Raw genomic sequence first — 22,618 nt, forward strand, 5'->3', positions numbered from 1 at the left:
TTAATAGGAAACTCTGAATCTATAGTGATAAAAATAAATTAAAATTTTGATGCGAAAATATATAATTTCAAAGAATCTCCCCCCCCCAAATACTTATTAATTACAAAGAGGAAAAAAAAAAACTTTGTAGTGGAGAAACCTGGAAGATACTGCTTTATTAAAATAAACATCAATAATGTGACTAATTAAAATATGCCGCTCGATAGGATGCAACATTATCAAACTCAAATTTGTGTGTGCACCTGATTTGCAGTAAGCCAATGTCTTGGACACTAGTTTTTTTTTTTTTTAATTTAATTTTAATTTTAATTTTAATTTTAATTTTAATTTAAAATTAAATGGGACTCAATCTTCCAACCCCAAGATCAAGAGTCCCACGCTTTTCCAACCGAGCCAGCCTGGTGCCACTAGACACCAGTTTGGAAGCAAAGAAAGCTTTACTATCGGAAAGCAGCCCAAGGAGAAGGCAGAGGATTAATCCCAATGTTGCTGTGTCCTGTTTAGCTTAGAGACAGTTTATATATGTTTGCGGAAGCAGGTGAATACATGAGAGGAGGGTGAAGGATTTCTTGACACCTTGAAGCGAGGGGAGCTTGAAACAATCTGGACATATGCATTCTTCTGGACAATGGGCGCCATTTAAGACCTGGTAAGATCAGGTATTTCAGATAATTTCAAGACAAATGTTATTGTCGAGTCCCCATTAGGTTTCTACAGTCAGTGGGTAAACAGGCAGTAGGAGTGGAAAAGCCAAAATTAATGATTGATAAGAGGTACATAAAACATAAGTAGGAAACAAAACAGTATGCGCAGCTAAGTTAATAATGCAACTAATACAACTATAGTTCTGCTTATGCTTTCAAAACAGGGTGAGGAACCAAGCATCCGACCACACAATGAGAACAGAGTGTTACTTCTGTGACAGTCCTGTCAAAGACATTTACCCTGATTTTAATCATAAATAAACATCAGACAGATGCAAAGTGAAAGCCATTGTATAAGATCATTGGCCAGGAATCTTCAAAAGTGTCAAGGACATGAAAGTCAAGGAAAAACTGAGGAAGTTTTCCATATTGAAGGCAACTAAAGATACGTGACAAGTAAACACAGTGCTTGATTCTGAACTGAATACTTTTACCGTAAAGAAAATTACTGGGACAATTGGCCAAACAATGTATTCTATAAGTGTTTTGATTATGATAGATTGTGATTGTGTAGTTGAGGGTGCTTATTAATAAGACATACACACTGAAGCATTTAGTATTTAGCATCATGTCAGCAACTTAAATCCCAAATGGTTCAGGACAAAATATTCTTTGTCCCATACTTGCAACATTATTGTAAGCTTGAGACTTGTTTCAAAATAAAAACTGAAAATTATATTCAAAACGCTGAGTATACTGGAAAAACCGCACTTGACTTGGAGCCAAGTGGCTGTCAGTCCCAATTCCGCCACTGACTCGGGTTGTGACCTTGAGTAAGACGCTTTGTCAGGCCCCAGAGTCTCAGGCTATAAACGCAGGAGTAGGACTACAAGGCTCCGTAAGGTCTCTTCCATGTCTAACACAACACCATCCGCACCCACAGTACTCCCCTTCCTGAATTTCTGCAGGCTCCAGTTGTGTCTTAGCCTTCAGATGCCCCAGTGCCGCCCTTAGGGATTCTGGCTGGCGATAACAACAGACAAAAATACTTGTGGCCCAAATCTCCCGACTGCAAAGCTACTGCCCTGGCCTCAACTTGGGCAGCACCCACCCCGCCTCCCCATCGCTCTTTCGGCGGTGGAGCAGTCACGCTTGCCAAAGTGGGCGTTCGATGGCTCGGCAGTCGGCTGATGGGGCCTAGGATCAGCGGCGCGGCGCAGGGCGCGCTCCCAATCGCTGGCTCCGGCCGCGCTCGCGGATCCGAGCTTTCCGGCTCCGCCCCGCGCGCGCCCGTCCCGCCGCACTGTCTCGCAGTCGCCGCCGCCGGCAAGTCCCGGCGCTGTCCTGCTGCGCTGTGGAGCCGGTAACGTGGCAGGACTGGGACGGGCGCTGAGTCGTGGGGGAACCCCGAAGGTGAGCTGTCCGGGATTCTGCGAGTGGAGGCGCTGCGGGCGCGAGGGGGCGGTGCCCGGGCTGCCTGCCCACTGGGAGGGATATCACACCCGGGCCTGCACTGGGAGTTGAGAGGCTTGGGGGTCCCCGGGGTGGTCGCGGCTGCCAAGTGGTGACGGAAGCCGGGACCCTGGGCGTGGGCATGGGTGGGGGGATTCGGTGTCGTGGCTGACGGGGCCGGAGCCCGCCGAGGAGGGACTGGAGTGGGGCGCCAGGACGGCTGAATGGCCAGTGCGGTCCGTCCTCTCCCCCGGCTCTGGGAAAGTCTGGTTTTATCCGAGCACAACAGGTAGGCGTGGACTCTGCCCGCCGGCGGGAGCCCGAGACTCCGGGCGTGCGGGGAAGGTCGGAAGGTCGGAGCCCGCCGGGCCGGACCCGCCCAAGTGGCGCGCCTGCTGCGCCCCAGGTCGGTCAGCAGCGGGGCCCCAAGCCGGGCTTTGGGCGAGGTTCTCCGAGCACCCGCGCCTCACCCTCAAGAAGCGTAGTCGAGAGGTATCCCCTTCTACGCGAGAACTTTTTCCAGTCCTTCTCGCGAGGAAAGACTGTCTTTGCTGGGGTAGCATTTGTATCGTGTGAGGAGACGTTTCTTCTTACCGTACTCTTCGGCCCGCTAAACGTCATTTCAAGTGATTACAAAGTGTTTAGAAACTTCATTAAGTACTTTACGGTGCTGACTAATGACGATAAATGTACCTCTGGCTGTTGAGATGATTTTCGTAACTTTCAAGTCCTGTAATAGGAGTCCAGTGATCGGAGCTCCTTCATTAAAGATCATAATTATACCTTATTTTTATGTACGTTCATTTATTCAAATATTCAGCATCTTTTATGTGTAGGCTTGGCACCCTGCAGGAACTCACAGCCTGGAGGAGACGCTGAAGGGGGGGGGGGGGGGGGGGGATGTGCCCACAAGTTCTGTTCAGGACTTTGGGGGAAGATAAGCGAGGTTAAAGTGCAAGGAGAGCAGAAATCTACTTAGAGCTGAGCATTAGGTGGGTGGGGAGAGAAGAATTATCTTGTTTCATTTTCTAAATGTTTTAGAAAGCGTTTCTTTGACAAAGTGATTTTAGATGTAAGACACATTTTAATGCCATCGATTTTCTTTTCTTTAATGGGGAAGCAGGCAGGGTTTATAACATAGGAACAGTGACCTTTGGAAAAAAGTATGGGAGGTTGGATTTGTCTTAGAATGCAGTTATTTTATATAGTTAACTATAATATAGGAAAAGACTTCTGACCTGAAAGGATACCTGAATTTAGGTTAAGCTCCTCCACTACAGTTTGTGGGTCTTAGGTCACTTTTCTCTTCCTTTCTCTTTGCGTATCATTGCATCTGCCTTTAATGACAGGAAATACATACTCCAGAGTACCTTAACATTTTTAAAAATTATGCAAATAATGAGTACATTCTCAAAGGAAAAAATTTAAGGGCTTTTATTTTAAGCAGTGTATCTGCTTTCCATCCCGCTTTACTTCAGAAAGGGGATTGAGACCATTTGTAACTTCTATGAGCGTTTCTTAATTATCTTATGAATAGAATAAAGATTAAACTGGATTTGTTTAGGCCTCTTACTATTCTAAAATTCTTTTATTCTAAATCCTGGAAAACTAGTTTAATGATCTCTGCATTTCAAAACAAAACAATGCTTTTTAGGATCATCTATCATGAGTCATGAATGCTTGGGCTTTTTTTTTTTTTTAAGATTTTATTTTTAAGTAATCTCAATTTGTGGAGCTCAAATTTAAAATCCCAAGATCAAGAGTCATATGCTCCACCCACTGAGCCAGCCAGGGGTCCCCTCCTCTTTTTTAAAAATAGTAACAAAAGGATTATTTCTAGAAAAGTAGCATAAGGTAGCATTATTAAAGCCCTATGTTTATGATACCTGCCTCAGAAATTGGAGCCACGTATGTGACAGGGAGGAGGGAAAACTTCTACAGGGTGATAATTCTAAATATTTGAAGCTGAGCATACACTTTCACTAATCTTAAAACTGTAGTATGGCTCTAATTTCAATAAATAAAATGTTTTATGTGTGTACTTTTTCAGTAACATAGTTGTACTTACTGCCCAGATAATGCTTCTTTGTGGGTAAATATACAACAGCATCTATTTATATCCTTTTCTGTTGTGTTTGTAGGTATCTATATGATGAATATATGCATGTTTTTGTGTATATATGCAAAATATTCCTCACTTTTCCACTACATTTTTTATTTAAGTAAAATTATCAGAAAGTTGATTACCTATGAAACAGTAGAAACAAAATTATTTGAAATATTTTAGGAGGAGATCTGAAAAGAAAAAAATAAGAAAGAAATACATGTACAAAATCTTAATTCCAGTGTCTAAAAGGCTCTGGAAAGTTTTTTTCTTAACTCATGTGGCAGCAAAATATAACATTACTTTGTATTTAACATTATTAAATACAGTCATTATTTAATCCCACCTTGTGTTTTATCTTTTGCTGCACAAATATCAGTGAGTTTGATTGATGGAGTGCTGCCCCAGACTGTCTTGGGGAGTTAGAGGTAATAGTTAGTATGTTCACTCTATTACTTGGGTGGGGCCATGAGGATAGCAGTCAGAAGGCAGAGTAATAATGGAGTTGTTCCAGGGAGATGTACTTGTAAAGTTAAGAGCTTAGCTGAGCATCTGGCATGGGGTAAGAAGCAGTGTCTGCCAATAAAATCCCTCCAGTAAGGCTCCAAGAAGTTCTGAGATGTAGCTAAATTCTAGGCTGGGTGTTCTATAAGCTATGTTGTGAATTAGAAGTGGGGAGCCATGAGGAAAAGCCAAGATATCAGACCATAGTGTGGATTAAGGGTGATTCTGTGAATGCTAACTTTGATGTGAGAGCCACAAACAGTTTGCAGAGGGGAAACAGGGGACTCTAAGGCAGGCAGGGTCTAATGGCTAAACCCAAGAAGTCCTAGGTGACGGATTGCATGAGCAGCAAATACAAGGATAGGGTTATTTGGAAAATTGGTCAAGGATTCCTGGCCTCAACTGAGCTAGAGAAATAATGAATGGCATCTTGCACACACTTTGCTCTTAGTAGTCTCATGTTGCCCTGCTTTTTAAAATGTCTATACTTTATCAAATAGTATTTTGGTCACTCCCATCACTGTTAGCAGTCTGTTTTGACTTCTTCCTGGTCTCAATGACTTTGCGTCTTTACTTTTAATATGGTGCTCTATTCCAGCCTAGCTAGAATCCAGATAAGTCATGTCTAAAGTGAAATGAATAAGCTGTGAGGGACCAAGAGACTTTGGTCAGTAAAGTTCATGATCTTTGAAACAATTATTTACTGTATATCCTTTAAACACACACACATACACACAAAACTTTGTTTTCTTGTTACTGGAGTCTCAGTGAGGTACCATGTAGTGGGATTGTTTAGATAGTTATTTTCAGATGAGTGAGGTGGGAGATAAGAATAAGTTTTGTACCTTAAAATCTACCATGTGTCACTCCTCAGTGTCCAGAATGGAATCTGTCTTCCCAGGGGGAGATGGAAGAGTTGGTCTGTGGAACAAAGTGATAAAAATTGTCAAGAATATCCAAAGACTAAACTAACACTGTTGGTACTTCTTGATTTACATCTAGATGAGAAAAGAGCCCTTTTAAAGTTGATGTCTCTAGAAGACCTCACACTTTAACATAAAGCCTCAAAGTACTAAAGACATAAGAGGAGAACGAAGTGATAAAAAAGAGCAACAAAGTTGTAATGATTAGATGCTTGAGTTGGTATGGCAGTAACTGTCAGTAACTGTCAGCGATTAGAGAGACTTTATGCAGCGGCTGTATGAAGTAGTTGAAGGAACATGGACACTGAAATCAGACAGGTGTAAGCATTATCTTATTCCACTTAAATAACGTCTTGACCTTGGACACATTTCTTGTTACCACCATCTGTAAAATGAGGATAATAATATGTAAGTTTCAGTGTTATGAGGATTAAAAGTTTCTAGTAAGTAAATTGTCAAAAAATGTTAGTTCCTTTTCCATTCACTGTCTTAGAGTTGGTCCCTCCTGCTCAGTTCCCCCCTCCCTCCCCCACAATACTTCCTTTATCCTTTACGGGTTTCTCTTTTGTAATCTGGAGGCAGAGTTGCCAGAGCCAGCAGTACTTCTTCAGTAAGGCCCCCATTGGCAATCTCCCTCACTGAATTCAGTTTCTGTCGTTGTTCTCATCCCGAACACTAGTAATCTGCAGCACTTCAGAAAAATAGAGGAGGAAAGCAAAGTATGCCTCATCCCCACTTGTGGCACCCCTTATGCCAGTTTATACATTCCCTGTAACTCCTGTGTCTTTCCTCTGTCATCCTAACTTCTCTATCTCATAGGATGTGTTCTCCATTGGTTCCTGGAGCTGCATGTATCTGCCATTCTTGTTGGCTTGTAGTATGAGCAATAGCAGCATTCTCCTCATTCCTAGCCAGTTTGCAGGAAACACTCTTGGAATCTTGCTATGCTTGATGTATTTTCATTATATATTAAAATAAGATAGTGCTGTGAATGGGCATGTTACAAGTTAGCCTTTTGTGATATGGCAAGAAACATGGATTAAGTTTTTATGAGAATTTATATTCAGAATTCCAAAAAAAAAAAAAAAATTCATGGTGCAGCAAACCATCTTCAGCTTGGAAGGAGTGTGATGTGAAACTTAATTATAAATATGAGTAACATACATTTTTATGTGAATTAATATACTAGGTTAATTAAAAGTATCTTTTCTCCCTTTATTCATAATCCAGAAGTAGATAAGAGAAGAGTCTATTTATATTTAGGATATGTAATGTTAGATACTTCAAAATATTAATCAGATATGGCCACTTGGGGTGCCTGGGTGGCTCAGTCAGTTAAGCGTCCGACTTGATTTTGGCTCAGCTCATGATCTTGCAGTTCGTGAGGTAGAGTCCTGCATCCTGCTCTGTGCTGACAGCTCAAGTTGCTTGGGATTCTCTCTCTCCCTCTTTTCCTGCCACCACCCAGCTAGCACTCTCTCTTTTTCTCTCTCAAAATAAATATGTAAACATTAAAAAAAAAAAAAAAAGAAATGGCCACTTTTAAGTAGGTGTGACATTGACTTGTTATATAGTTTTCTAATAAAAATCCTATCATAGTATGAACACAAAGGAATATTTAAATTTCTTGCTTTATAGTATTTAATGATTAGTGTTTCAAAGATTGTGTTCTATAGAATACTAGTTTCACAACATTCCCAGCTGGGGCCAAAAAAAAAAGAGAAAGAGGTAGTCTGGGGAGAGGTCTGTAATTAAAATATCAAATGCTATGTATGTATGCCCTCCTGGCAGTATATAGTACATATTACCATATTACACCTATGGAGACTCTCTGTCGGAAAGAAAAGTGCCAATGTGGCATTTCCCAAAAGAATTTGGTTTTTGGACCCCCCCGCCCCCAGACACTTAGCCTCATCCTTTGGCGTTACTGTTCTACAGAACACTTTAGGAAACATTGCTTTACCTCTTGGACCCTCTCTTAATATGTAAGCTTCTATACTTGTAGTTTTCATAATTATAATTTTTTTAAAGTAAATATTGCCCCCAACATGGGGCTCGAACTCATGACCCCAAGATCAAGAGTCACATGATCTTGACTGAGCCATCTTGACTGGGCTCAGTTGGTTGAGCATCCACCTTCAGCCCAGGTCATGATCTCACAGTCGTGGATTTGAGCCGCAAGTCAGGCTCTGTGCTGGAGCCTGGAGCCTGCTTCAGATTCTGTGTCTCCCTCTCTGCCCTTCCCCTGCTTACATTCTGTCCATGTCTCTCAAACTTCTTTAAACCTTAAGAAAAATTAATAAAATAAAATAAAATAAAATCCTCCTTATTGTAATCTAGCCTCAGTATTCTTATCTGTAAATTAGTAGTGCTAGTAGATATTTTATGGTGGCAGTTAAATGAAAAATCCATTTATTACAGCACCCCAGCCTTTAGAGATTCTGATTCATTTGTTTTAGGCTTGGGTTTTGTTTTGTTTTGTTAAGTGTATTTATTTATTTTTGAGAAAGAACATAAGCACGGGAGAGGCAGAGAGAGATGGGGAGAGAGAGGATCCCAAGCAGGCCCTGCACTGTCAGCACAGAGCCTGAAGCGGGGCTCAAACTCACCAGCCGTGAGATCATGATCTGAGCTGAAATCAAGAGTCAGATGCTTTACTGATTGAGCGACCCAGGCTCCCAGGTTTGGTATTTTCTTTAAAGCAGTTAGAGTCATGAACCACTAGTCTGCATTATTATAGGTCTGCTATTCTGACATGCTTAGTTGCCTTTAATTTTAACAATTTACCTATCTCCTCCTATATCCCCCCCTTGCTATTTTCCCAACACTCCCTTTTTTTAATTCTTTGGACTCCTTATCCTTGGAGGAAGTAGGAGATGAAACTGATTTTGTGATTTACTGAAAGATGTAGGGGGAAATAGGTGGAGGAGTCCAAATGTAAAGTAATGATCTTGTCCTGTCCCCCTGCCATTTGTTCTGCACATTTTCTTTCTTACATCTTCGTGTAAAAACACGGTTTTTCCTTTTCCCCCCTGTGGAAAGGCTTCCTGGCATTGAGGAAAGAGAATGAGCTTTGTTGCCAAACAGACCTGGGTTTATTCTCTCAGTTCCACTATTTACTGACATCTTAATAATTTCTTTATCCATAAAATGGGGACCAATAATACCTTCCTTGCTTTCTTCCTTGTGGTGATTAGAGATGGTGTAAATTAAGCACTTAAAAAGTTGCTAGCTCAATGAGTAATAGCTATCATTGTCATTTTGTGATTTGGGAGTCTCTTAGGAAGATGAAAGACATAGCCAGGAACTACAGCAGCAGGCTTATACATGTGTCCTCCTCATTTGTGACAGTACCAAGATGATGCTAACAAGTAGTATTGTGAATTTTAAAAGTTAGTAATCTATAACAGAAATTTAGTTTATTTATTGGTTATTAAGAATTTCAATTAAAAAGTTTTGAAATCTTTAAAAATTTGGAGATAGAGAACTTTATCCATAATGCTACGGATCTAATAATTATGGTTAAGATTTTTGGATCATGATTTGGAAAAACACCAGAAGAATCTTGCCATCTAAGTGATAGCTGCAGAAGCCAAATATATTTTAAGAACCATAAATATAATGGAAAAAGTGCTATACTGAGAGGAAGCAGTAAAAGAATAGGAGAATTAATCATTAAAGGTTTCCTAAGGAAGTGATTTTTTTTTTGAAAGAGGTCCAGTTTTTATTTCTTTAAAGGAGAAATACTTTTTAAAAAAAAATACCGTATTTTTTTTTTTAATTTACATCCAAGTTAGTTAGCATATAGTGCAACCATGATTTCAGGAATAGACTCTTTAATGCCCCTTACCCATTTAGCCCATACTCATATTTAAGAGTCTCTTATGTTTTGTCCCCCTCCCTGTTGTTATATTATTTTTGCTTCCCTTCACTTGTGTTCATCTGTTCTGTGTCTTAAAGTCCTCATATGAATGAAATCATATGATATTTGTCTTTCTCTGACTAATTCCACTTAGCATAATACTCTCTAGTTCGATCCATGTAGTTGCAAATGGAAACATTTTATTCTTTTTGATTGCCGAGTAATACTCCATAGTATATATATACCATATCTTCTTTATCCATTCATCCATCGATGGACACTTGGGCTCATTCCATACTTTGGCCGTTGTTGATAGTGCTGCTATAAACATTGGGGTGCGTGTGCCCCTTTGAAACAGCATACCTGTATCCCTTGGATAAATACCTAGTAGTGCACTTGCTGGGTTATAGGGTAGTTCTATTTTCAGTTTTTTGAAGAACCTCCATACTGTTTTCCAGAGTGGCTGCACCAGTTTGCATTCCCACCAGCAGTGCAAAAAAGCATCCTCACCAACATCTGTTGTTGCCTGAGTTGTTAATGTTAGCCATTCTGACAGGTGTGAGGTGGTATCTCATTGTGGTTTTGATTTGTATTTCCCGGATAATGAGTGATGTTGAGCATTTTTTATGTGTCTGTTGACCATCTGGATGTCTTCTTTGTTGAAGTATCTATTCTTGTCTTTTGCCCATTTCTTCCCTGGATTATTTTTTTGGGTGTTGAGTTTGATAAATTCTTTATAGATTTTGGATACTAACCCTTTATCTGATGTGTTGTTTGCAAATATCTTTTCCCATTCCATTGGTTGCCTTTTAGTTTTGCTGATTGTTTCCTTTGCTGTGCAGAAGCTTTTTATTTTGATGAGGTCCCAATAGTTCATTTTTGCTTTTGTTTCCCTTGCCTCTGGAGACATGTTGAGTAAGAAGTTGTTGCTACCAAGGTCAAAGAGGTTTTTGCCTGCCTTCTCCTCGAGGATTGTGATGGCTTCTTACATTTAGGTCTTTCATCCATTTTGAGTTTATTTTTGTGTATGGTGCAAGAAATGGTCCAGGTTCATTTTTCTGCATGTTGTTTTCCAGTTTCCCAGCATCACTCGCTGAAGAGACTGTCTTTATTCCATTGGATATTCTTTCCTGCTTTGTCAAAGATTAGTTGGCCATACGTCAGTGGGTCCATATTCTGTTCCATTAATCTGAGTATCTGTCTTTGTGCCAGTACCATACTGTCTTGATGATTACAGCTTTGTAATGCAGCTTGAAGTCTGGAAGTGATTTTTGTTTTAAGCTGAATTTTAAAATGCTGAGTTTATTTAGAAAGAAGCAAGGTATTTCAGATTCAAAGATGGAATAAATACAAGATTTAAAAATAATGAAGATAAAACTGTATTAAAGAACTCTAAAATTACAAAAGATTTTCTTGAGTATCCATTTTAGCCTAAAACCAGTGAAGTGCAGTGGTTCATTGTGTCAGCAAACTAACTTTAGGACTATGCCTAGAGATATTTAAAGTAGGATTACAAAAAGACCTCCATTTTTCTTTACCAGCCTCCCTCTGGCAACATTGTAAGCATGCTCTGTAACTTGTGAGTTGCTATTTTGTAACCTATAATTTTGCAAAGCCAGAATCACAGGTCAAAGAGAATCTTAATTTAGGTCAGAATAGAATGAGCCACCTTCTTTCTAGAGTAATGTTAATTACTGTTTTGCTTTGTGTTTTTTGGAAAAGTTTGGATTTTAAGATTTATGTATGTTTCCTAAATTGTGGGAGATCCTGGAGGGTTTTTTTGTCTTACTTTATGCTTTTTGGACAAAACTGAGAAACTAAAGACTGGAGGCTGTGTTGAAGCTGTTGTGGTATCTTTTGGAGAAGTGAAAATTGAAGGAAGGACAGTAACTGAAAGTGAAGTATGATATATTTCAAAACTCAAGGCCTGATACATTCTGGAATTGGTTTCATTTACTGTGTAGTGGCTTGTTCGTTTTGTAAATTGGTCTTTTCATCCTCTGGGGGAAAAAAAAACTAGCAAACCCAACAGATGTATCTTATTTTGTTTGTTGTTGTCTCTGACTATTTGTGATCTTTCCACTTTTCCCTTTTCAAAATGATATAATGAATCTTTTTAAGAAACAAAATGACCAAAAAGATTAAGAAGATTCTTTTTCCCTGTAAATTTTAACCATAATTTTAAATATGTTCCCATCCCTACCAAAACAGATCTTTAAACCTAGAGAAAATCATGTTAATGCTACATGTTTTGTTTTGTTTTGTGTTATCCTTAAAATTGTTGAAGGTGCTTAAACTTTTTTGCCTGTGTAAATTTGACATTAACTCATTTTCAGATGGAAAAGTAGCCCTTCATGATAAGACTATTAACTTCTCTTGGAGATGGCTTTGGAGTAAGTTACTCTAGCAAACCGGGGCCTTGGAGATTTGGCCTCCTGTGGTTTCTCTTTCTGTCAGCAGTTAACAATATTTATACATATGTATTACTCTAGAGCAATAAAGTCATTGGCTTGAGAACACTAGACAGATTATAGACATTAGACTTTCCTACACTAAGTCAAATCTTTGAAGACTGAATATGTTATTTAAATCGAATCATATGGGGGTGCCTGGGTGGCTCAGTCAGTTGAGCATCCGACTTCGGCTCAGGTCATGATCTCCTGGTCTGTGAGTTCGAGCCCTGCGTCGGGCTCTGTACTGAGAGCTCGGAGCCTGGAGCCTGCTTCAGATTCTGTGTCTCCCTCTCTCTCTGCCCCTCCTCTGCTCATGCTCTGTCTCTCTGTCTGTCAAAAATAAATAAACATTAAGAAAAATTTTTTAAAAATCGAATCATATGAATTTGCTGATATTCAGCCATTTCTTGACCTATAAAAATGGCAGTTTGTATAATTCAGGTTAATAGCTTAGTTGTTCTTAAACTTTTCCATTAAACTAGTATTCTTCCCAGTAGAAAGGAGTGACTTTTTTTTAAAAGAAGCCTAGAAAGGTTTGTCATGCTTAGAATTTCTCTGAAGTTTCATGTTTTATCTTGAAACACTATTAATTTTGCCTTCTAGTGCATATTGAATGCATATTTATTTTAGTATAAAATGATGTGTTAAGTTAATATCGGGGGAAATGGTTAAGTAAAATTTTATCCTCCAATACAATTCTGTTGGCACTCTGCTGGGGTTTTCCCACTTGGAGAGACACAGTGCCTTAGAATGGTAGGACTGTACCTTAGGGCCTTAGGTCTAGTACACAGTGCCTGCTTTTCTCAGTATAGACTTGAGGGATGAAAATTATGACTGAGTCACTGGGAGTATCTGGCATACATAAAATACAAACAGTTATCACAAAGGAAGTAAACAGTGCCTCAGAGAAATGTATGGTCTAAAAAGCATTGAAGGGCATTTGTAAGCTTAGTTCAACTATTGGTTTTATGTTAGCATATATAATATTTGACGGTAAAGTAATATTCATGTGTATATTTTTAAAATACAGAGTAAGTGGCCATAACAGGTACATGTTACTGTTTCTCCATGAGACAGCTTACTTAGGTCTGGAAATTACCATTGTGCTGTATTTTGATAAATACTTTAGGCTGCATTTTATTCATTGAGATTAATAGTACACACTGATCTTATTAGATATCCTGAGAAATCGTTTGGGTAACTTTTATTCCTAGATTCTCAAACTTATTAAAGTAAGGAATTTGGTGCTCAATTTTTAGGAAACAGTATGATGGTCTTTTGTTCCATGCTATCCACAAATTGTCTACAAGTTCTAAGCTTTTTAAAAATTTGATTTGAAGGCATCTCAGGGGCTTGATTGAATGCTTGAGTAGCAGGATAGTATGTAGTGGTTAAAGCACATGTATATAGAGTCAGATTGCTCATGTGTATGTCCAGGTTCATTGTGACCTTAGGAAGCTGCTTAGTTTCTCTGTGCCTCAGTTTCCTCATCTAAAAATATCTAGCTGCCTCATGAACAGTTCTGTGAATTATTCAAGAAAATGTAAAGCACTTATAGTAAGTTGCCAATAAATGTTAGCTTCTGTCAAAAATAATGGCAAGCATTACTGTGGGAACTGTAGTTTTACGAATTTTTTTTAAGTAGCATAATTGTTGTTTGAAAAATATATTGTAATATATGTTCACTTTTAATAAACTAATTACTTTGTGATTGCAACAGAAACAGAAAAATGGGAAATAAGGGAAAATTAGAAAAATAAGCAGACTCCACATATATATAGTTCTAGGGTGTGATTATATTAAAACTTGTAGTAGATTGACTGCATTTGTATTCGTCTACCTAAAGTGAAACTTCAGGTAGTAATAGGAACATCTGTTATTTGCAGAAAGCATTTGCTTATCCCATTGATAGTGCATATGTGGAGATCACAGGTGCATTTTAGACTTTGGTGTTTAGATGTGGGATTACTTGGATGAATTTTTTACTTTTAGGAGTAATTTATGAGAGGAATGTATTGAAGACATTGGAGATAACTCTGTGCCCTGCTTATGGTCTCAAGCTTTTTACTGAATTATTTATTATTGCATTGTGTTAGCTATTTTGCTTCTTGATAGATCATTTTACACCACAATATTGCTGCTGCCTAAGGAAAAAAAAGTCTCTTCAGCAGTCCTAATGACCTCTAAAAAGGGTAATTTGATTCTTAAGATAGAATTTTGACTTGCTGTGGTGGTTATAAGAAATTTTCTCTATGATATTGAGGTAATATTTTTTCCTCATGCAATCATAGATATTGAATGCAAACTTGCCTTTCATCTTCTGTATACTTAGAAGTTTTCTTCCGGAAATTGTTTCTCTAGTATTTATTAACTTTATAATTATTTGTGTGTATTTTGGTCAGGTGGCTTCGATAATTTAAGGAGGGTTTAAAAATTTTTTTTATTAAGTTTATTTATTTTTGAGAGAGAGCACAGGGGGATAGAGAGGGGGGATAGAGGATCCAAAGCAGGCTCCTTGCTGACAGCAGGTAGCCTGATGCGGAGCTTGAACCCATGAACCATGACATCATAACCTGAGCCAAAGTCAGACACTTAACCAGCTAAGCCACCCAGGCTCCCCAAGGAGGGTTTTTAAGGCAAGAATCTAAAACTTCATGTCTCTGTAAAAGTGAATTTGTTAGCACCATTGTTTATATTGTTCTTGTTCTTTAAAATTGACATTTCCAAAAATAACCTAATATTTACTTTTTTTTCCTTTTTTTTGAGGACTGTCAGTACAGGTTATGGGTGGTATCCAGTAGGCAGGCAGGACTCACTGGGAGGGGACAACCGAGATGGCTAAAGCAGCACACTGGGTTGGTGGGTATGGATTGGTAAAAGCTGTCTTTTGGGCTCTGGGGCAGCATCATAGTCAGAATCTAGAATATTAGCCCAAACCAGAGGGACACAAGCAAGATAAAGAGTAGGAGTTAAAAACTTAACATACCTGGGGGCACCTGGGTGGCTCAGTTGATTGAGCGTCCGACTTCAGCTCAGGTCATATCTCACAGTTTGTGAGTTTGAGCCCCGCATCAGGCTCTGTGCTGACATCTCAGAGCCTGGAGCCTGTATCGGATTCTGTGTCCCTCTCTCTCTGCCCCTAACCCACTCACGTTCTGTCTCTATCTCTCTCAAAAATAAATAAACGTTAAAAAAAAATATTAAAAAAAAAACCTGAAGAAGTCGGCAAGTAATGTAAGTCAATGTGGCAGCTGTGGCCTGCTGGAGAGTCCCTCTCTTAAATTCAGCCATTTGTTGCTGTATGGGGATAGGGACCCAGGTTTTTGTGTAGAATCTTACATTTAAATGTTAGTAAGTCATTTTTTCCACCGATAAGTTACAAGCTAAATTTGGCCAGCAGGGTACCAGTTTGTAACTACTGTCTCTTAAGGGGGCTTTTTTCAAGTTTATAATAATTTTGATGATCTGAAACTATAGATAATTTTATATCAGTAAACTCTCTGGGAGTAAAAAATGAATAAAGGAAAGAAAAGCCTTCCCCATGTCTCCCATCTGATTTTCTAATACATCTTTACTTCTCTCTAATACATCTTTGGCTTCTCTATAAAAGATTGAGATTTATTTGGGGGAATATTAGCTATGTATTAATATCTCTTAGTTTAATTACCTGTAGCATTCTGACTGTATTTCCATGCAATTCTAATTATCTGTTTCTATTTAGCTGGGAGTTTTATATAATACATCAAATTTATTTTTGATACTTTATTGAACAGGTGCCTTCCCTATTTAGTGTTCTTGATGATAATTGTCTTTCCTTTAAGTAGTAGTGATGATTTTTTTTTTTTTTAGTGTTTACTTATTTTTGAGAGAGAGAGAGAATGTGTGTGAGCAGGGGAGAAGCAGAGAGAGAGGGAGACAGAGTATCCAAAGCAGGCTTTGTGCTAGTCACAGAGAGCCTATCAAGGGGCTCGAACTCACGAACCGTGAGACCATGACCTGAGTCGAAGTCAGACGCTGAACTGACTGAGCCACCCAGTGCCCTGATGATTATTTTTTAAAAACCAGTTTGTGTGTTTTTTCTTAAACTTTTCCCTTTAAAAAAAAATTTAAAGTAAACTCTGCCCTCAAAGTGTGACTCGAACTCAGGACCCCAACATTAAGAGTCTCATGCTCTACCACTTAGCCAGCCAGGCATCCTGCTTGTGTGTTTCTTCATTTCTTAACTAATTCTTCCAACTTTCTATTGTGATCTTTTTAAAAATACAGAAAAAAATGAAGAATAGTGAAATAACTGTTCACATACCCACTATCTACATAAAGCTGTTTAACATTTTGGGGCGTTGGGTGGTTCATTCGGTTAAGCGTATGACTTCCGCTCAGGTCATGACCTCGTGGTCTGTAAGTTCAAGCCCCATGTTGGGCTCTGTGATGACAGCTCAGAGCCTGGAACCTGTTTTGGAATCTGTCTGTCTGCCTCTCTCTCTCTCTCTCTCTCTCTCTCTCCCCCCCCCCCCCCCCGACTCGTGCTCTGTTTTGCTTTCAAAAAAAAATTTTTTTTAAAAAGCTGTTAGCATTTTACTATATTTTATGGCTAATTGATTTACTTATTCAAAAATGAGTTGCAGACACGCTGCTTTACTGCTGTAAATTTGAGCGTGCTCCTAAAAATAAAAGATTCTGTAATCAGAATGTCATCTTACAAGTGTGTGTGTGTACACTTACATGTTATTTATGTTCTGGAAAGTGTATGCCCAGGACATGCTCATGAATTAAAACAAACAAACAAAATCTTCTCTATCTTTTTTAATTTGCTACAACAGGAGTGAAGGCTACTTTGGATCTGGGTCATAGCAGATATGATCTTTATTGCTACAATCCCTGAGCACCATCCATCCAAGTACCTTCAATAATAGGACTTTGCTTTCACAAGGTTCACGGAAATAAGGAGACTATTCTGATAGAGATGAGACTTTTTCCTAAAACTCCTAGCTTCAAGCTACACAGAATATTAGGCTAGGGGAACAGATGCTAATAGGAATAAGTCCTTTTAAATCGCTAGGTAAAAGACAGAATATATGCCCAGGGAGATATATTATAGAAATTTAGTAGGAGGTCTGGATATTTGGTCATTTGTTGATTTGTACTCATGACTCATTTTATTTTAGTGAAGGGTATTTATCCTACAAAGAAAATGGAAAACTAATACTTGAATAGCCCAAAGTAAAAATTTTCAGGATTTTAATGAAATTTCTCTTCTGTTTAGCAAGTTTTTGTATCTGTGTATGAATAATGCCTGAATATCTGTTTTGTCTACTCTCTAAAAAAGGAGTCAAAGGTGGATTTTGTGTCATTGTTAAGAGTTTGGGATTGGTATTTCCCAGTTTCACCCCAGAGCTATTAGAAAAAATATTGTCACTTTAATTATGCTTTTGTGTTTTCTGTGGAAGATTCAGTATTATGATTGCCTTCCTTTTTACTCTCCTTTTAAAATATGTTCTTTTCCTCTATTACAGATTTTTTTCTTAGGTATATCAACTGAAGTTTAATGAGAAGAATTGTGACCAGCTAGGAGAATTTTCTGCAAGGAATGGAATTAGCTCATAGCTTATTGCTGAATGAAGAAGCATATAATCAACTAGGTGAAGTTCAGAGGGCAGAGTTTATTTTTGATTGGTTGAGATATTTGGAGAAGCTCTTGCTGGCAACCAGCAGGGTGGGTAAAATTGCAAAAACTGTTTTTGTGTGTGTTTTTTTAAAATGCTGGATAATGTTTAGTTCCTTTGGTTTGCTTTTCTAGTTCTACCCAGAATAACCTAAATTAGCTTTCAAATGGTATACCTTATTGAGAGTTTATAATGAAATATTACAAGAAATTTGTTCTTTCAAAAAGCAGGAAGAAGTCAGCCAATATTTTTTATATTACTTAAAATATGTATAAAAATATAAACTACTATGAACCACATTTTATTAGATTTCATTTTCATTATCTTGTTCACCTTCATATGCATGAAGTCCTTGTGTAAGATACTGCTAAATATTGTAATGGGAGTTTTAAAAAGTTTGAGCTCTTTAAGGAGAATGTAATTGGAAAAGTCTTTTAGTAAACATATTCACTTTTAAGCTTATGAAATAAGTACCAGAAAAAAAGACACGCTCATATTTTCACCTGTATCCAGCATTTGTTAACATTTTGCCATATTTGACTGATTTACCAAGCCATGTGAGGTGGTTTTATACCTAAATACTTCGCATACATCTACTAAAAATGAGGATATTCTCACAATATCATATGCAATGCAAAAGCGGTGCAAAGACACTACTCATGGAAACATTTGGAATTTAATAAGGCAAAAATCCATACACTAACAAATACTTCATTGTAGGAGCTTAGACCTTAGTGATCACCTGAGTACCGTTACTGCTGTAATGATACTCTGTACTCCTTTTTCAGAGAGCAGACAAGTAAAATGGAGTAACATTACTGGCATTAAATGCATAAGTTTGCAAAAAGAAAATTGCACTAAACTTAGAAAAAGATCTAAGTAAAACAAATAATCATTCATGACAAGGTCAACTTTAGCGATCGATTATACATTGCTCATGTACATATACATATGGCAGAGGCTTAATAGTTAGAATATGACTTTGCTCTACCTTTCACTAGAAAAAGATTTAGAAGAAATAGAGCCCTTGTCTTTCTTTACAGAGACTCCAGTGTATATTGGCCCAGAAATTATTTTTTAGAGATATCCTCAGGGCAACGAACTACCTGTTCGTGTGGTATAGATGACTACATCACCAAATGATCTGTAATTTTTCGTCAAAATAATTTTGCATTTTTCTAGAGTTTTTAATTCTTAAATATATGAAAGAAAAATCGTATTAGAGGATTACATGTAATTATGTTGACTTTGAATTGTCTTTTTGTTACCTTCCTTTCTAGAGTGATGTAAGGGAGAAACAGAAGACTCTGGTAGAACAGCTCCTATCTTTGTTGAACAGCTCTCCAGGGCCTCCTACCCGCAAACTGCTGGCTAAAAATCTCGGAATTCTTTATAGTATTGGAGACACGTTCTCTGTTTATGAGACAATCGATAAATGTAATGATCTTATTCGTAGCAAAGATGATTCTCCAAGTTATCTTCCCACTAAACTGTAAGTTAAATATTAAAATTGAACATAAAATAGTGCTTCCTTGTGGTATCATTTCTCTAAAGAACCCAAACTACTTGTACCCAAACTGAATACAAATTATTTCACTCATTTTTTTAAATCTAAGTTTTAAAAAACATCTAACATTTTTCCACTGACTGTTCTAAAAAATATTTTAGGCATATTTGAAGTCTTGATTTGGGAATCAAAACTCTCACTAAAAATTTAGCAGTTGAAGACTCGTAAATATAGAACACAAACTGGTGGTTGCCAGAAGTAAGGGATAATGGGGGTCAGGTGGAATAAGTGAAGGGGATTAAGAGGTACAAACTTACAGTTATAAAAATAAATAAGTCATGGGGATGAAAAGCACACCATAGGGAATATAGTCCATAATATTGTAATAGTTTTGTATGGTGACGGATAGTGACTGCATTTATTGTAGTGAGCATTTTGTAATGTTTATAATTGTCGAATCACTGTGTTGTACACCTGAAGCTAATATATGTCAACTATTAAAAAAAAGTGTTTAAAGATACATACAAAAAATCTTAGCAGTTGAGTGTTTAAGAAAAAGAGATTTTAAATTCTCCACATCTTGGGTGTTCTTTGAATTTGTTAGTTCTTATTAGTAAAAATTAATAGTAACTACAATATAGAAAAATACTCTTCCGAGCTCCTGAAAAAAACAGCTTAGAATTTTTCAATGTATTATTCAGTTCATTTTTTCATCTGTTATTTTAGAGAAGGCAGTTTGCCATGTATGGTTCCACAGTAGTTATTTTACAGAAATTTTTGTTGATCTTTTAGCTTATAACAGGATATATCTTCCCATACAGGTTTCAGACTTCAGACTTGATAAGAACATTATTTCCTATTTTACTTATCTTTTATCTTTAAGAGTATCTTTGATTATCTAATAATATATGTAGGTCAATTGTATGAAAAATTACTTTATAAAATTTGAGGGAATGGAATCTTTGGGCTGAGGTTTAGATTATTTGAAGATACATCTTTTTAAAATTCTTGTTATTGAAAGTATAATTATTTGATACTCATGCAAGTGTTATGCCTTAGGATTTAACTGTGGAGTCGATTCTGGGCAATTTTATCCTTTAAAGGTAAAATTAAATAGTCGCCTTTAATAGTCTAAGATTTTTTTTTCCTTTTTTTTCCCTCGTGACTGATTTCTAATTTAAATGTTGTTTCAGTGCTGCTGTGGTATGTTTGGGTTCCTTGTACAAGAAGTTGGGGAGAATCCTGGTTAACACCTTTACCGATACAGTGGGGAATATTCTTAAAGCTATGAAGAGTGCAGAGGTGAGTGCAAGTTCAACCAAAGAATAAAAAGGTAGTATTATATAGGTTTTATGATTTCTTGAACCAATAAAATTTCTTTACATATGATAAGCATATGTAGGTATGTATATAAATTTATCCATAAAAATATTTCTGGGAGATGCACATAGGTACTTGGTATATTGAATCTTTATTAGAAAGCCCATAATATGAGATTATAGATAAATTCAGATAGGCAAAAACTAAGGTATTTCTCTGGCAGACCCATCCCTGCTTCTTCCTCTCACATCACCTTTCCCCAATACTGCTTACTAGTACTACAGCAAGTGCTTGTCAATAAGGACAAGCTGCTCCTCCTCCACTTACTTGCTATCTCTCTTTCAAAATAAATAAAAATAAACTTTATTTTTTAAATGTTTATTTATTTTGAGAGAGAGAGAGTGTGTGACAGGGAGGGGCAGAGAAAGAGGGAGACCCAGAATCTGAAGTAAGTTCCATGCTTTGAGCTGTCAGCACAGAGCCTGACACAGGGCTTGAACCCATGGAACATGAGATCATGACCTGAGCCAAAGTGGACGCTCACCTGACTGAGCCACCCAGGGGCCCCTAAAAATAAACAAACAAAAAAATGTTTTTAATATAAAAATGTCATACCAGTTCTTGTTCTAACCTTACCTAGAAAAGAAGTCTAGAAAACAGCTCTGAAATAATTTAGAAAAATGCTGTCTAGTTAAACACATTTTTTTTTAATGCACCAAGATACAACATTGGAAAGTTCAAATGTAAAATATGCTAAATTTTGAGAAGAACATAGCTGATTTGGGGTGCCTGCCTGTCTCAGTAGCACATGCAACTTGCAATCTCAGTGTTGTGAGTTCAAACCCCATGTTAGGTGTAGATGTTACTTAAAAAAAATAAAATCTTAAAAAAAAAAAAGAACATAGCTGATTCAAGAAGTGATGCTCATTATATAATACTGGTGATAGAATCTACTCAGGAATTCACTTCTGAGCAGTGGTTTGCTGAAAGATTAAAGAAAGTGATTTAGCAGAAGAGATTGTCCGCATCTTTAATCTTTTGTTTTTAGAGGAAATGTTTGTAAGAACTTTTATCTAGTGAGGAATGACCACCTTAAACTTTTTTCTGACTTCACTCCCATTAGTTAAGCTGTCTTCTTTTCAGGCCCTATAGTTAACAGAGAATTGCTGTATAGGTTTCTGAAATTGTAAAGTTATTGCTAAGGATTTTATTTCTTCTTATTTTTGCCTTTATGATTTAGTTGATCAGGTACCACAACATGTTGGATATATCAAAAAGGTTCCCACCTTTGATCCACACCTTTCAGTAATAGACAACATAAAGTTGGGATAGAAGGAAATTCAGAAGTTTCACCTTAGGACCCATTTTGTTACGTCCACCTGTAATTATTCACTATTGTGCTCCTTTGAACAAAGATATTCAGAAATGAATATATAAATTAAAAACATCAGGGGCACCTGGGGTGGCTCAGTTGGTTAAGTGTCATACTCTTAATTTTGGCTCAGGTCATGACAAAGATGAACGAAGATGTTCATATATCTTTAAACAGATAAAATAAATTAATATTCCTATGAAGAGGATACTTGATGTTGATCTTGTCTTCTCTCAACTTTAGTTATCTTTAGTGGCCTTAACTTCCTGGGATATAGAAATCATTTGGGGGCATTTAGTAAAACATCAGTAACATGAGGAGCTACTATTTTTTGTGTGTGTTTACTGTGTGCCTGGCACTGTGGTGAATGTTTTCCCCACAAGGGTTCATCATACTGGCTCTATGGGGTTCATCTTATCCTCATCTTCTAGATGGAGAAATAAGTAGGAACGATTTAAAGCCACACAGGTACTAAGGGTCAGAGCCAAAATTCAGACCCAGGTCTTTTTAAGTCTGAAGCCCAGACTTGTCATCAGAGTTAAACTACTCGACTCATTAAATGACGTTAAAAGCTATGAAATCTACTGAGCATGTACTATAGGTCAGGTACTATTCTAAGTACTTTACCTGTAGTAACTTGTTTGATCTCCACAATAGCCTTTGAGGTGGATACGTCCATTTAACAGATGAAGAAACAGTTTTGTCCAAGGTCACCCACCTGCTAGGTGGCAGACCCTACACTCTTACCATATTGCCTCATTAACAGCAACCATTTATTGAATGCTTAGCAACATGCAAGCTTTGTGCTAGGTAC

At 37.6% G+C, this 22,618-nt stretch overlaps 1 protein-coding gene across 8 annotated transcripts in view; it reads left to right on the plus strand.

The window, feature by feature from the left end:
• Nucleotides 1–1,919: 1,919 nt before the first annotated feature.
• HEATR5A (HEAT repeat containing 5A) overlaps nt 1,920–22,618 on the plus strand; it is a 122,506-nt gene continuing 101,807 nt past the window's right edge. For 6 of the 8 annotated variants that reach the window (XM_086709982.1, XM_086709985.1, XM_086709988.1 and 3 more), the window contains exons 1-4: nt 1,920–2,057; nt 17,456–17,655; nt 18,886–19,097; nt 20,306–20,414. In XM_086709982.1, the coding sequence (XP_086566108.1) occupies nt 17,530–17,655; nt 18,886–19,097; nt 20,306–20,414 (447 nt within the window). In that variant the 5' untranslated portion in view covers nt 1,920–2,057; nt 17,456–17,529. Of the gene's footprint in view, nt 2,058–2,187; nt 2,386–16,762; nt 16,840–17,455; nt 17,656–18,885; nt 19,098–20,305; nt 20,415–22,618 lie in introns of those variants that run through there. The other 2 variants (XM_086709983.1, XM_086709984.1) reach the window with 2 other exon arrangements.

This window comes from Puma concolor, chromosome B3, assembly GCF_028749965.1.
Source record: "Puma concolor isolate L17-30 chromosome B3, mPumCon1.1.hap2, whole genome shotgun sequence".
Lineage (NCBI taxonomy): Eukaryota > Metazoa > Chordata > Mammalia > Carnivora > Felidae > Puma > Puma concolor.